Source organism: Jaculus jaculus, chromosome 1 (assembly GCF_020740685.1).
Source record: "Jaculus jaculus isolate mJacJac1 chromosome 1, mJacJac1.mat.Y.cur, whole genome shotgun sequence".
Taxonomy (NCBI): domain Eukaryota; kingdom Metazoa; phylum Chordata; class Mammalia; order Rodentia; family Dipodidae; genus Jaculus; species Jaculus jaculus.
In genome coordinates, this window is record NC_059102.1 from 27,509,784 (window position 1) to 27,526,763 (window position 16,980).

Below are 16,980 nucleotides of genomic sequence, written 5' to 3' on the forward strand. Positions count from 1 at the left end.
CCCAAGTTCATTAGTGAGTTAAATGGAGAGATCTGTTTCTAAAGAGGATTTCACTAGGTTAGGATCCCAAAATCAAAATAATATTTAAAAATGGTCTGAAGAGCTGGGGATGCAGCTGAGAAGTAGGGCATGTGTAAAGCTCTGTGTTTCTGTTTGAGCCCTGACATCACACACACACACACACACACATACACGTGCGCACATACACACATGCACACATGCGCATGCACACATGCACATGCACACATGAACACACACACACACATTTACCACTTACCACTACTGCTACTATTATTATTACTATTATAAATAGTAATAATGATGATGATGATGATGCATAAATAAATTATCCTAACATGTTTTTGACTTAAAATTATTAGTGGAATCTCATAATTCTCTATTTTACGGAAAAGCTAATGCAGGGCTGTTCAGCAGAAGGCACACCCGAGGGGTAGGAAGGACTTGTGAGTTTTGTCTTCTATTAGAACTAATGCATCTTCATTGGATGCTTTTTTTTTTTTTTTTTTTTTTTTATTTGAGAGCGACAGACACAGAGAGAAAGGCAGATAGAGGGAGAGAGAGAGAATGGGCGCGCCAGGGCTTCCAGCCACTGCAAACGAACTCCAGACGCGTGCGCCCCCTTGTGCATCTGGCTAACGTGGGACCTGGGGAACCGAGCCTCGAACCGGGGTCCTTAGGCTTCTCAGGCAAGCGCTCAACCGCTACGCCATCTCTCCAGCCCCATTGGATGCTTTTTAATTCAGCCAACAGTGGGAATGTTTGTCTCTCCTCTAGGACATTACAATAAAGGACAGTTGAATACAACTATTAGGATTCTGCATGTGATCTCAGACTTGTCTTCCACACACTCTCCTACAAATTTAAGCTACTTAGCTTCTCTGGACCTCACATTCCTACAGAAGGAAAATGAGATACTTGAAATGCCCTTGATAGCCAAATTTGTCTGTGCAAAGAGTAGACATTCAATAAATGTTAGATAATATTCACCAGAAATGTCAGTTTAGTATTGTAGTGACTCCCCAACGATCACACAGTGAGAGTTACAATTTTTCTTCTTTGTCAGAGTCCATCTCATACCACAGAAATGTCCAGTAAACAATATGAGCCCTCAATTATTCAAGTCTTCAGGACAGCCAGAGCATGGGCATGAGGCTTTATATTCATCAGTGAGGGGAAAAAGAATTAGCTTGGAAGAAATTTTGGAATGAGATTTATTTCCTGTTATAATTTGGATCTTACATATCCCTCAAAGGCATATGATCTAAAGACATGACCACAGCATTTGATGCTATTAGCACGTGGTGGAACATTCAGGATATGCAGTCTAGTTAGTGGGAGTTAGATCAGAGGTGATGCCCTTCAAAGGGGACCCTCTCTTTCTCTTTGCCTCCTGGTCACCATGAAGGAAACAGTTTTGCTCCATCAAACGAACTCTGCCATGAGGTTCTGCATTGCAATGGGCCTCAAAAAACAATAATAAAATAAAGCAAAATCAATTGACCATGGGATGAAATCTCTGAAACCATTAACCAGAAATAGATTTTTTTTTCCTCTGTAGTAATCATTATTAGCATTTTGTCACAGTGAGAGAAAGCTAATATAGCCCGAGATGAAGACATAAGACAGCATGAAGTGAAACATACATTTCAATATACTAGAGGTCTGTCTTCCTTCTGCTGGGTGTACCTATGTCTGTGTGGGGTGAAAAGACATTTTAAGCCTTCTTTGCAAATATGAAAGTATATAATAGTGAGTGTTGATATATCCAGAGAGGGCACATAAACATCAGCAGTGTCCTTGATAACAATTTCATGCTAAGCTAGTTCTAAAAATGCACCAATTCTGGACTTCTTACTATAAAAGGTAGCCAAGCACTTATGTTTTGAGTCAATTATAGGGGAGTGGTCCTTGCTGATAATGGCATTGTTATGAATATTGTGGCTAAAACAGGACTCAAAATCTGGTGCTTGGATGCGAGGCCTCTTTGTCTCCCAGGAAAGAGCCTTTCTTACCTACTACATAGAGCCTCCGGGAAGAACCAAGCCTTATCTGTGTTCTGCATATTTTCTGTATCCCTTCTCAGGCCATAAGTTTGCGAGCAACATGGGGACTGGCTCTCAAAGCTCTCTGGTTGTCGACATGTCCAAATTACTACTAGCATGCTCCTTTTTCTTTCATCTACCATCTATCTATTCTCTCTTGTCCATCGGCATCACACATGTCTTCTGGGAATGCCCCCTCTTATATGAACTCTCATCTTTCTTGCTTTATAAAAGGTGTGATTTTTTTTCCCCCCGATTCACCATGCTGCTAGGGACCAGTACCAAGTCTCATTCTCCTCTTGTTTCATCATGGAACATATTTGTTTTAATCAGGCTGATTAATTTTTTATGGATTTAAATTGGTAGGATTTCCAAGCTAAAACCCTTTCTTCTAAACCAAACTCTTATTTTTCTTGGAATTATTAAAACTTTTATTCTTGAATTCATGACCTTGTTAGGATCCAGAAAAGATCAGTGATATCATTATTGTTGTATTCATTGTTTTGTACTCAGGTTTTTGCCCAATCCTAATCTTAATGGATTTGTGACTCCCCAAAAAAATATGATAGCCTCCTTTTAAGTTCTAAGATTGTGAAAAAAAATACTTCCTGAGCCAAAGACACATCCTAACACATGAATATTTTAAGGAAAATCATTGATGTAAACTTACCTTTATATGCTAAATCTAGAGCACAAAGAAAACTACTAAAACCAAAATTTTCTAGCTATTGAACACCTACTTTGTATTGAAATCAATACTCTTGCATTAATGCACCCGATGGATTGTTCTTTAGCAAGCTGCTAAGATAAGAAGAGAGGTGGACCTTTGAGGCGGGCAGTCATAAAACACCTCAGCAGCTGGAAGCTGATGGGGAAGGAGGGAAGTAGTTCATTCTAGCCCTGCACCAACCTGCTGACATCTTTAATGAAGTGTCTTTGGATCATCAGAACCAGCTTGTAGCCAAGTCCAGGGATAGTTTGTGAATATTAGCCTGGCTGAGTTCTGTGGGGTCTCTCCAGGTCCACAATTACAGAAATCGCTGGGACATGGTTCTCATGGGCAAGGACCCTGTCGTCATCTTTGTTATTCAGGCTACTCAGCTACAGAGCTGAGTAGAAAAAAAAAAGAAAGAAACTTCAGAATCTTGGGGGCAAATTGCTCACTGTGTAGAGAAGCTTATGGCCTACTTTTATCCCCATTGAGATTTGTTTCCACAGTTGGACACAGGAGGAAAAAGAAAATTCCAATTGTTAATAATTGATAAATGCAGAGGCATGACACCCTTTCTAAGAAATTTTGTTTGTTTGTTTGTTATTTTTTTTTATTTATGTATTTGAGAGTGACAGACACAGAGAGAAAGAGGCAGAGAGAGAGAATGGGCGCACCAAGGCTTTTATCCACTGCAAATGAACCCCAGACGCATGTGCCCCCTTGTGCATCTGGCTAAACATGGGTCCTGGGGAATCAAGCCTTAAACCGGGTTCCTTAGGCTTGACAGGCAAGCTCTTAACCGCTAAGCCATTTCTCCAGCCCCATTTTTTTTTTTTTGAGGTAAAAATGTACTATTGGTCAGTGGCCAGGTCAAGTTTCATAAATACACGATGATCTCACCACCTATTATTTCGTTTGCTACAGGGTAAAATTCTTCAGTTACAAAGTATTGGGAAGTCTTGTTATTCTCAATTAGGGAAAGGCAAAATTACTTGACTGCTACTTGGAACATGATTAACAAATTTTCATCTTCTGCATGAATGTAACACTAAAGACAGAAATTTCCAAATGTACACTGTGTAGAAATATGTTACCAGAGGGAGTATTCTTAGGGTTTCTTAAGTGTTGGAGGTTTCATTTCAATGAAAAATATTGTGAAATCCAAAGTTGTTATATGACTAATAATTCACTTGGTGAAAATTGCCTATGAGTAAGCTTACATTGTTGCCACATTAATTCATTTTAGCAAATACCTAGAAAGAATACTTGCACTGCCGTTTTGGTTCAACAAAACAATTTTCACTGTTTCTTGCTAATTTATAGGAAAATACCCTGTTGAATCATCCACACAGTAATGTCTCTCTTTTGTCTCCACAAACCTTAGGTCTTGAATCCCTGTGCATAAAGATGTTAGGGCTAGAAAGGAGGAATGAATTGGCATATTTTTTTCTTTTGGAAAATGCATCATATCCTTAGAGAGGATACACAGAGAGAGGGACTAGACTTGGTGGAACTATTTGGTGAGTTTTGTGGAAGGCTCTAGGAAAATGGGTGATTTTGAGGAGGTGATGTTTGGGTCATGAATTCAAGCCATCAGGCCTTGGGTCAATACTGGGAAAAAATAAAAATCAAAACAAAACAAACAGAAAAAAGCATTGGTTTGCTTCATTGGTTACCCTGCCCTTTGCAGAATCAGTTTCTGATGCCCTCCTACCAATGAAAAATATGTAACTTCCAGAGAATGGTTGGTGGATAGGTACTGACGTTCTCTCTGATATGGACAGCATCAGGCTGCTCCTATGAGCCTTGTAAGACGTAGATGTGACAAAGAAGAACCAGTTATGTGATGGCAGCAGTCCCCAAGCGGGTTGATACTTGAGCCATGTCACTGTGGAAAGTTCCAGAAATAACTGGACACTGAGGTCCAGGTACACTATAAGTGGAGATTATGAGCTCATCAACATTTGGCAGCAAGCACCTTTAACCAGTGAACTGTGAGCCATCTCTCCAGCTCTCCATCGATATTTGAATCCTGGCGACTGGAAGAACTACCCTGAGATGTGAAAGAAACATAAAATAAGCTGTGCATTGGTTACTTTCTGCGACTAAATGGGGAGCAGAAGCAATCTCAGGAAAGGAAGCAGTTCTTCTTGCTTACAGTTTCAGAGAGGTATTCCATCATGGCAGGGAAGACATGACTGGGTGGCTGGTCACATTGCAGCCTGCTTCAGGAACAGGGAGGTGGTCGGAGCCAGGCTACAGAACCTCAAGATCCACACCGTTCCATAATCTTCCCAAACGGTGCCACAAACTGGAGACCATGTTCAAAAACAGGTACCTATGGAGGACATTTTACATCCAACCCACAAGAAGCCATCGTCATAGAGTGCAACTCACTGTTTTAATCAGGCTTCGTGGCACCATGTGCTGAAAACAAACCATAGCTGTAAATGGGAAGCTGACAGGCACTCAATTGTTGTAACATGCTTGTGAAAATATTGTTTGTATTTTAAATGCACATTTAAACCTAACCAAATCTATAAATAAAATTGTTTATGGAATGAATAAAAAGAAATGATCAGTTATTTAGTACTTAATTTCACATTTTACTAAACAGTCCTGTTTATGTTTTTACAGATGAGAGAATGGGGCCAGAATATGCAACAGTTGCTCTTTGCATTAATCTCTCACTTAGCAGTAGTGACTTTCGACAGGGATCCCCTATTTGTAAGTGCTGATGCTGTTATGTAGTGTCAAAAATCAGAATAACCAGAACAGAAAACATCACTAACAAAGAAACACAGAGGGGCTGGTGAGATCACTCAGTGGTTAAGGCACTTTTCTCTTTTGAATTGTTTATTTATTTATTTATTTATTTGAGAAAGAAAGAGGCAGATAGATAGAGAGAAAGGAAGAGATAGAGAGAATGGGCATATGCCAGGACTTCTAGCCACTGCAAATGAACTCCAGATGTATGTGCTACCTTGTGCATCTGGATTACATGGGTCCTGGGGAATCGAACCTGTGTCCCTAGGCTCTGTAGGCAAGAGCTTCAAGCACTGAAAATTCCCCAGCCCCCTCCTTCAAACCTTTTCTTGTTTGTTTGTTTGTTTGTTTTGTTTTGTTTTGTTTTGTTTTGTTTTTCCAGATAGGATCTCACTGTAGCTCAGGCTGACCTGGAAATCACTATGTAGTCTCAGAGTGGCCTCGAAATAATGGCGATTCTCCTACCTCTGCCTCCCAAGTGCTGGGATTAAAGGCATGCACCACCATACCTGGTTTCCTCCTTCAATTCTTAATGACCCATGACCCAGGTTTGATTCCCCAGGCCCCCATAAAGCCAGATCCACAAGGTGGCGCATGCATGTGGAGTTTGTTTGCAGTGGCAGGAGGTCCTGGCATGCTCATTCATCCATCTTCCCTACCTCTCTCTCTCCCCTTGAAAATAAATAAATAAAAATGGCTTTGTAAAAAAAATAAAAAAGAAAGAAAGACCTTTAATCGCAGCACTCTGGAGGCAGAGGTAGGAGGATCACCATGAGTTCAAGGCCACCCTGAGACTACAGAGTTAATTCCAAGTCAGCCTGGACCAGAGAACCTACCTCGAAAAACCAAAAAAAAAAAAAAAAAAAAAAGAAAGAAAGAAAGAAAGAAAGAAACACAGAAGTAGGTCTAATACAATGACATATCACTTAGCTGTCCGGGAGCAAGGTGGTAAATGATGCACACAGACAGCAGAGAGGAAACAGAATGGAGAGGCCTGCCGAAACAGAGAGAAATCACACCCGAAGGTTAGCAGCTCTCTTCCCCTTTTTGGTCTTGTTCTGAAAAACAAATCAGATTGGCTCAAACAGATAGGTATGCAGTGAAGTGCCACATAGCACACCTGTCCTGAGCAGGACCAGTGCACTGCGTGACTGCATCACTGGCATTTTAGTTTTCCTAGCCCCACAAGAAGAGACAGAGAACAGATTTCTACTGCCAGTACCTGCCTACTCCGGGAATGGATCAAATAGTTTCTGTTGGTGGAGAAGTGGATGTGTGGCCTCATACCATTCCATGCTGGGTTAAAGTGTTCCTTTTCTGGCATGCCTCTGAAGTTGTCAGATGAATGCGAGACGCAGCCTGTGACCAGCTGAACTTCATTGTTTAGTTTCCTGCCCTATTATATCACAAGAGCAACTACCTAGACATGTTTGCTGCCCACATCTCCATTTCCTTCGTGGGGGATTTATACCCTATTCAGCAAAATCGTACTGAGGGCTCCTGGAGACATCACTCTCTGTCTTCCAGCAAACAGCTACCCTGCTGCCACCGATCAGTGTTCATGGGATGAAGGTGATTGAAATTTAGCACTTAGAGTGACTTAATTGGCACAGGGATCTGCTAAACACATGCCCCCACCACAGGCATGGCATCTGATGTGCCCACAGGGTGCCACACACCTCACACTAGCTCACGCTTTGCTAAAGGAGCAAGTTTTCAACAGATTATTGGAGGAAGTGCATCCTGTGGGTGAGGTGTGGGGGGACATTAGAGGTCAGGTCTTCAGAGGTCTCTGCCTGTCTGTTACCATATCATTTTCTTAATTCAAACCAAATATAAGGTCACAGATGCCCAGTGTGCTTGCTGAGAAATTGTTTGTTGAGTATCTTCTCATGGTAGCTCCTGCCTCCAGCCAATCGGGTGCCAGTGCCTATAGTCTGGAACTTGGGAGGATTCTAACTCCAAGTTAGCATGTTCCTGCAGCTGCATCTAGAACTGAGTCCTTGGCTTTCAGAGAAAATCCAGGCAAATCAGTATCAGTGGTTTTCTGCTGATTTGGAAATACCATAGCTATGCCAAAACTTCTAGGCTGTGGGTACTAGGAGCAAAATACAAATGTCATCACAACAGTAAACAGACCAACTCCATTCTTTCCTTGTGTCAGAATTGTGAGCAGATGTGTGGTGCACACTGATTCAGAAGCAGGCTGCTTTCTAACATTTTCTTAAGAACCTCTGCGTTTGGGAAGTTCAGGGAAGCAGGAGGTCCTTGTTTACTGCCACAGGTGCCAAGGACGCTATCTTCTGGAACCACAGTGATGGCGAAGACCTTCTGCAGCAGAAAGAAGTGAAGACCACCCACTAGGCTAGTGAGGAGGAGCTGGCGTTGCCCTACCGCATCACAGGCTCCCAGGCTTCACCGTGTCCCTCCTCTTCCTGCACCGGGAGAACCCTTGGACACTTCCAGTTTCCTCAGTATGGGGGAATGAGCTACATAGCTTGGTTTCCTCCCAATGGGGCTGAAAATGTTTGTAGGTTACAAATCGGAGGGCCTGAACTATGGATCTGAAGAAGCTTGTCATCAGTGTCCCTCAACTTCAGATTCTTTTTGCTTTTTCCCTGCGTGTGCCTATGCAGTGAGTGTGAGGGTATGTGTGCTCACACGCATGCAGACACGAGGGTGCACGCAGTGGTGCACGTGTGGAGGCCAGAGGCTGATGTCAGCTCTCTCCTTCATGCTCCATCTTTGTTAGTGGGATAGGGTTTCTTACTTGAACCCAAAGCTTACAAACTTGGCTCATCTAAGTGACCAGTTTGTCCCAGGCAATCTCATCTGTGCCTCCAGAGCAGGAGGATCACAGGGGTCCTCCACATCCTCCTGGGTTTATCTGGGTCGTGAGGATCCAAACCCTGCTCCTCATGCTGCCTCACTAAGTGCTTCACTAACTCAGCCATCTCTCCACACACTTCTTCTCTCGATTTTCGTGTTATATTCTTTGTCTTGTGGATGGTCTCCCATATCCAAATTCTATAAACGTCAAGACCCATCCGTTCTAGAATTGCTCCCGTAAGAAATGTTGTTAATTAGCCTTCCTGTGGTTCTTAGCGGCTGCCGTCCAGGGCTTTTCTCAGGAAGAGGGAGAAAGAAGGAACAGTGAAGACCCATATGCCGATATATGTACTTTTATTATTATAACAGTGTCTTCTACAACTCCTCAATAATACTGGTGCTACTAGATGGACATAGTGAAGTACAGTCAAGTTCAGGAACCAGACCTCACGGCTCAGCTGTGGGGGCTGGGAGCCGCTTCTCTGACTTCCTTTTCCAACCATCTTCACAGGGGCCACCTTGGCAACGTTACAGACTTCCCCCCAAGTGTGACACCCTCCTTTGTAAGACGCACACATGCATGAAAATCGTTTTTGCTATGGGATGACAGGGGGAATAAGAGGGAGGGCCCCTACCTTGACTTCTTGCCTGCCAGGCTGGGCGGCCTGCTTTCCCAGTCACAGCAGCAAAGCAGTATCTAGTCATTCAATTATGCTCAGGGTCCATTAAAGGAATCCTAAGCCTTCCCCAGGGCCACTTCAGACCTAAGAGAGTGTAATTGTTTGAGACTCATGGTGATTTCCTCTTCTGCCTTCAGGTGATTCTCATTTTGACAAAGCTCTATGACTACAACCTGGGGAGCATCACGGAGAGCTCACTTTGGAGGTATGTAGATAAACTGAACTAGTAATTACTGTGGTATCTATGCTTCGTGTCTGGGCTCGCTCTTTCTCTATTTCTCACTTTACCCCCCCCCTTTCCTTACCTCCCCTCCATCTCTCTCTCCCTGGCTGCTCCTTCATTTTCTGGTGGGAAGTTTCCTTGGCTTATGCAGCCTTTCCTGGTTTCCTTCTGTTTCCTCTAGCAATGGGGTGGGCTTTGTCTCCAGGCAGGCCAAAGAAATGCATTCTTTATTTGAACGATGAGGTCTTTGTGCTACTTTACTCATCACGCTGTGCTGGTGTGTTTTGGTTCTCAGGGTCTCACTATGTGGAGTTTAAGGAGAGCTTAAGGAGAGTAGAGGCCTCTTTGTAGAAGAGACCAACACAAGCTCCAAGTGGGCAGAAGCCATGCTTCCTGCAAGTACAGCTACCTCACTGCTCGCTGCCCATAGTCCCACAGTTTGCTAGCTGGGGACATACCAATTTGAACACATGTTCACATTTCTGCAGTTCAGGCTGTGTTGTTCATGCACACAAACTGTGTAAGAACTACTCTTTCATGGGTGTTTGGTAGCTTGGAAGTAAACTGTTTGGTTTAAAATCTGAGAACCCAAAGCCGGGCATGGTGGCGCACGCCTTTAATCCCAGCACTTGGGAGGCAGAGGTATGAGGATCACCATGAGTTCAAGGCCACCCTGAGACGGCATAGTGAATTCCAGGTCAGTCTGAGCTAGAGCGAGACCCTACCTCAAAAAATAAAACCAAAACCAAAAACAAAACAAAACAAAAATCTGAGAACCTGAGTTTTCTCTTCAGTACACATGAAATTCTGAACTTGGTGGCCTGTAATCCCAACACATGTAGACTGAGGCAGGAGAATTTCTGGAGATCATTGCCAAGCCAGTCTAGCCTAAGTTGGTAAGTTCCAAGCCAAGAAAAATTCGTTGAAAGGAGGAGGACAGTGTTGCTGAGGATATATATCACCAAAGACTTTTCTGGCCTGTGCATGTAAAGGCACACATATGTACACACAAATGTACACCCACAGTTAAAAATATGCATACATACATGCATGCATACCACACACACATGCATGTGTGTGCACACATACATTCATGCACACATACACACACACACACACACACACACACACACACACGCACACACTACTCTTTCATATGAATGGATGCTACATCTTCAGGATCAGAGATCCTTACAGAGAACCAGAATAAAGATGCATTTGTGATACTATGAGCCCGATAAAAGATAGGGAACACCTCAGAAACCCACTGTAATCTGGTTTACTGTTTATTTGCAAATAAATAAATAAATAAAAGGATTTTTCCACACTCTTGATTTTGTGCTTCTTCTTAGCCTATGTCAGGTACCCACACCTACATTCATTCCTACCTGGAATCCAGGTGAGACCGCCTATGAATGGATAATCCTGGCTCACCTGACAATGAGCCTGAGGCAAGACAGAGTTCTGTCTGTGTTCTGGCCAGTGATGGTATTCAGTGATGCAGTGTAGGTCTGGGCATTTTGGTTTGAGCGTTAAATACAGTGTTTTAGCACATTAAGTACCCAGTGCCTACTGCGCTATTTAAGTTCACTAACCTTTGATTAGATCTTGCATGACACAGTCAGCCTGTGCTTTCCTGGTCACTTCTTCTAATATGTGTCTATATATAAGAATAAAAGCAGTCTTTTGTTTGTCATGAACAGAGAAGTCTGCATATTAGGAAATTAGGAGATATGTAGCCTTGTCTGTGAGGGACAGAGGCTTTTCAGTGGACTTAACTCTCTGCCCGTACAGTGGATAGGACACTCTGGAGGCCATGAGGAGAAGATTGTTCCAGACCACTGAAACTTGGGTTCAGCTTGCTTCTTTCTCTCTGATGAGGAAATATGAGAAATGACCTTTTTAGTCTCAGGAAGAGGATAAATGAAATAAAAATGGCCCTTCCTTCCATCCATTAAAATTAATTTATTAATCTTCTGAGGGAGTAATGTCTGATGGCTGAAAATTGAGAAGTTGTGGCAAAATGTCCTGGCAGCTTTTCAATATGTGTACATATTATATCTATAAATATTTAATAAGCTTTTATATATACCCATGACTGTTATAGGCTGTATGTGCTATATATTGGAAATAAGCCCTGTGACTGTTCTGTCCCATTAGGAACAGTCTGATTTAATGTTTTAATAGGGGATACAAACACCTTACCGAAAATGTTATTTCGATAACACAAGAAATTGAGAAGGACAGTATTTATAACACTTCAAGTTAGCTTTGCTAAAACTCGTATTTCTGAGCAGCTCAGGATGCCCATACCTGGGGTTTAAGCAACCCCCAAAGGGTGTTAGGGGAGGGGTGGCAGATACAGGATGATGATCAAAGAAAAGAGGTTCTTGAAATTCTGAGAGGTGTAGTTAAGCCTTGCCTGAGGAAACTCCTCAAGTGTGGACTCGTTTTCACTTGTGCCAGCTCTTCCTTTTTCCTGTAGAAACTCACAAATGAAAAAAAAAAAAAGAAAGAAAGAAAGAAAAGGAAAAAGAAAGAAAGAAAGAAAAAAAGACCTGTGACCTCAGACCTCCTGCCACTCCAGGTTCAAGTACAAGACCTAGTACACTGAAGATACTGAATTTATCTTTTTGAACATGCCATAATCCTCATGCTGTTTTTCTTGTTCATTTATTCAATAAAGTTAAATTTATTCACATCTTTGCGCACTGGATTATTTTGGTCCAGGAATAGAAAGTGGTTCGCACATAGGCTCAGTCCTCCAAATGCTTATTTCCCAAGAATGACAAAGACCTACGTACATTCAAGGTGAGAGACACAGAAGTACTCCAGTGTGTAACTTTCCTTATGAAATTCTATTGAATAAGGTATTAAGCAGCACCAAGAACTTCCAGGTCCCTGAAGAAGATAATTCTAATTTCAATAGACAAGCTGTCATACAACCATAAGTGTCCTAATAAAGATTTGAAGTAAGTGTTGCTTCTTTGCTCTGCTTGTATGCATAGTTTGTCTACCAGACTTTAAGCTCTTAACTCAGCATCTTGCTGGATTAATGATTGTAGTGATACACTGACAGCAATAATAAAAGATATTAAGCATTCGCTGTTTGTCGGGCATGGTGCTTAGTGCTAGCCAAGTGTTATTATTGCATCCTTGAAATTCATTTTTGTGGTGCTTAAGGTCATACAATTAATAAGTATAAGCCCACAAACCTAAAGGTATGTTAGATTGTAAACAACATATGGTCATTGTTTTTCTTTCTTCCTAACCCCTGACTTCTTGTGAAGCTTTCTATGTATAAACACATAGGTAAATAAATATTTTAGGTAACTGTGATATACACATATGTATAAGATGAATATGATTTTTAAAATACCAAGCATTTTCTTAAGTCCTGCAAAATACTGGGCAACAGAGATATCCAACAACTATATCCAAAACACTCTTCATGAGCCCTGATTCTTGGGAACGTTTTACCAGCTGAATAAACAAGAACAGGCAAGTGGCAAATGCCCTTGGGGCACTGGGTAGGTGGGAGGCCAAGAGCCAGTTGACTTTGTACTGATGTCCTAGGCATTCAAAGCTCTCTGGACCCACCAGTCAAGAGATGACAAAATGCCATTGTATCAAATTAATGAGCTTTTGCTCCTGGTGTGTGCTGTCATTGATTATACCTTAATCCTGGTGCTAGTTGCTGATTTTGTTTTGTGTTGTGTTGTTGTTTGCTGAGGGAGTCAAGCTGAGAGGAGAAGGCTGGTCTGACACAGAACAATTAACGGCCCACTGAAAACCAACTCCATCTTACAGTGGATTAAGCATTGAGGTTTGTGGGGCACAGTGGTTTTATCATTCGAAGCAAGATAAGCTTAAAGGTTGAGATAAATAAAATGTCAAAATATAGATACAGTATCTCTGAGAAGTATGTTCATCTTTCCCCCTCTTGAGCAGGGTAATCAGCACTGTGCTGAGACAGGCTTAGCTGGTGAGCAAGCCCTAGGCAATTCTGAGGAGCTCTGAGTGCAGAGTGCACGGTCTTAAAGAGGCACACACCTACAGTGCTTCTGTCTTAAGAGGTTGACTGACAAGACTGACTTGTTAAATTTAGTGTGCCACTCTCAGTTCTACATAAGACACTAGTAAGCTACTAATTATGCCTCCAAAAGTAGTCATTCAAGCAGCAGACGTTTCCTTTATTTTGCACAAAATGACATGTGGTTGACACGGAGGAAATGCACCGCTTTTTAGGTCCTTCTACATTGTAGCCAGCCCTGTTTCCCATTTTCCTGGGAGACACATAGTGATTATCAAGACAAGTTCCCAAGTGTGTTGTGACGGTTGTGTGGAGGCAATGCTGTGGGATGCTCAGGGCTATGATACAGTCTGTCTGGGGAGCTCCTGGGGTTCTGTATAAAGAAGCTGATCTGAAGGCTGGGAACCTTCCCATCCCTATGGGGAGTACCCATCACTGCATGGAAGCCTCTTTTTTGCTTTCTATTTCACTTCCTGGGAAAGAGCAAAGGGTGGCTTGAATCAGTTTGTTAGCCTCTGCTATGAGGAAAGATTTTCTGCAAAATCCAATTTTACTCAGCTATAAATTCAAGGCTATCAAACAGAAATGCATGTACTAAAAATGATATGTGTGGTAATTTCCAGGCATGGAAATTCAACATGTGATACAAACCCAATTCTCCTGCTTATACCTGTGTTTACTCATGTGTGCTTCTCTCCACTAAGGCCCATCTTGCCAAACCACAGACCCAGCCAAGGTCTGGATGCTTTCTGGGTGCTTGACTTTGATAATCTGAATTCAAATTTTAGAATTTCTATTTTAATCTCATGTTTGTGCCACAGTGCTCCTTTTACATTAAATCATTGTTTGTTATTTTTCCAATCAAAAATGTTACAGATATTCAATATAATGAGTCATATAACACAGAAATGAGAGTTTCTGTGTTTCTATCAAGATCCAGGTTTCCTGAGGTTGATAAGATGATCAGCATGGGTGCTATTTATACATTTAAGACTTGATTTGAAAATGCCATTTGATAGATCTGTTTGCTGGAACTGTCTGTGTGTTTGCTTATTTAAGCAAATAGGAGCATACTATTCACTGAACTCTGACAACCTGCTTTATTTCCCCTGCCAGTGAATCATGGGAATGGATCCTGATGAACGCCTTATTAAACTGGGTCAGGTGTCCATATTGGTGTGGATGTTGCATATGCTAAATTACATCAACATGTGCTTGATTAACTTGTGCAGTTCTTTATGCACCAGTAAGTGTTCCCAGTGCTTTAGTTCTTTCACCAGTTCTTTAAAATAGGCCCTGTTAATCTTACCAGTATCTGGATAAATCCAGAGAACTAAGACAGAAACACGAAGCCACAGGGCCTCCAGTCGTGCGGCTCATGCAGAGCTGGCTCCTAAGTGTGTTTTCTCTGTGCAGGTGGAACACGCTTCTTCTTCACCTTTCTGGTGGCTTTTTAATCCATATCCTTCAGACTTCAGAAGACATTTGAAAACATGACCTTATACTTGGGTACCTTAAAAGTGCTGGACTTGATGGATTCTCAGCGTAAATCTACCACATCTTCACTGGAGAACTGGAGCCACTTCTTTTGTCACTCAACATATCAGAGTACAGGGAGTGCTCCCCAAGTCCTTCTATGGAGCCAACACCACCCCATTATCAAAACCACACAGATACACAATAAGAAAAGAGAACTGCAGTCCTGTATCCCTGATCAACTTAGAGCAAACATCCTGCACAGTATCCTCACGAACTGAATTCAACAACACATCAAAAGCATCATCCACCTTGATCAAGTAGGCTTCATCCTAGCCTTGGAGGGATGGTTCAATATATGGAAATCAATTAATCTAATATACCACATAAATAATCTTAAACACAAGAACCACACAATCATTTTAATATATGCAGAGAATGAATTAAACACAATATCACATCATGATTAAAATGCTAGAGAGAATAGGTTTAGAGGATTTATATCTCAAATAATAAAGACTATATTTTAAATTATTTATTTATTTATTTATTTGAGAGTGACAGACACAGAGAGAAAGACAGATAGAGGGAGAGAGAGAGAATGGGCGCGCCAGGGCTTCCAGCCTCTGTAAACGAACTCCAGACGCGTACGCCCACTTGTGCATCTGGCTAACATGGGACCTGGGGAACCGAGCCCCAAACCGGGGTCCTTAGGCTTCACAGGCAAGTGCTTAACCGCTAAGCCATCTTTCCAGCCCTAAAGATTATATTTTAAAAAAGCCCCTAAAGAGGCCTGGAGAGATGGCTTAGCGGTTAAGCGCTTGCCTGTGAAGTCTGAGGACCCCAGTTCAAGGCTCAATTCTCCAGGACCCATGTTAACCAGTTGCACAAGGGGGCGCATGCGTCTGGAGTTCGTTTGCAATGGCTGGAAGCCCTGGAGTGCCCATTCTCTCTCTCTCTCTCTCTCTCTCTCTCTCTCTCTCTCTCTCTCTCTCTCTCTCTGCCTCTTTTTCTCTCTGTCACTCTCAAGTAAATAAATGAAAATGAACAAAAAAAAATTTAAATAAAAAATTAAAAAAAAACGCCCCTAAAGCCCAAATCATGCTTAATGGAGAAAGACTCGAGGAGTTCCCGTTGAGATCGGGAACAGGACAGGGGTGCCACTCTCAGCACCCCTCTTCAACATAGTTCTAGAAGTCCTAGCCCTGGCAATAAGACAGAAGAAAGATTTAAAAGGAATACAAATTAAAAAGGAAGAAGTCAAACTAGCCCTATTTTCATATGACAAAATCCTGTACATAAGTGACCTCAAAGACTCTACCATAAAACTTCCAAAGGCAGTAAATTCTTTGAGCACAGTGGCAAGATACAAAATCAGCACACACAAATCAGTAGCCTTCATATTAACAACGTTCTAAAAAGTGCAGTATATGGCATTGCTATACCAAGGCCATATGCATTTATAATGTAAATAGATATTAGGATTACTTCCCAAAAATATGGAACTAGACATCCACGAATAAAAAAAAAAGACTCCAAGTGTTCCTAAGTTTTCACCAGGATAGTATATTTTCTTTTTTTTTTTTTTTTTTTTTTTTGGTTTTTCGAGGTAGGGTCACACTTTAGCTCAGGCTGACCTGGAATTCACTATGGAGTCTCAGGGTGGCCTCGAACTCTTGGCGATCCTCCTACCTCTGCCTCCCGAGTGCTGGGATTAAAGGCGTGCGCCACCACGCCCGGCTTAGGATAGTATATTTTCAATAATTACTTTTATCAATATGTTGGGTAGAGATAAAGTATTAATCTCAATGTGTTTTCTTTGCTGGGCACCATGCTTATTCTTTCAGAAGAAACGTGTGTGTGTGTGTGTGTGTGTGTGTGTGTGTGTGTGTGTGTGTAACAAGTTTTTCTTCCTCTACAGAAATTCAAACTCTAGTGGAGTAGAAATTCAATTCATAATTGTAGAAGTATACTAAATTCAGAATAAATATTATGCATAAGTTATTGTGCTATTTATCTTTTTTCCCTTCTCAGTCCAGAAATGCAAAGACTAGCCATGGTGTGCTTCTGATGGTGCCAATATTCAGCACTGGATTAATCCATTGATGACATCATAGCTGATTGGGCTACGAGGAGAGTGGATTGTAGGTCACTGAGGGCATGTCTTTCAGGGCTATTGTATCTTGTATCTGTCTCCT

General features: G+C 41.9%; 1 protein-coding gene across 7 annotated transcripts in view; it reads left to right on the plus strand.

Annotated features, from left to right (window-relative positions):
- Positions 1 to 16,980, plus strand: part of Sorcs1 (sortilin related VPS10 domain containing receptor 1) — a 600,968-nt gene that overhangs the window by 189,957 nt on the left and 394,031 nt on the right. For all 7 annotated transcript variants that reach the window (XM_004659364.3, XM_045156924.1, XM_045156934.1 and 4 more), the window contains exon 2: positions 9,188 to 9,255. In XM_004659364.3, the coding sequence (XP_004659421.2) occupies positions 9,188 to 9,255 (68 nt within the window). The remainder of the gene's footprint in view (positions 1 to 9,187; positions 9,256 to 16,980) is intronic.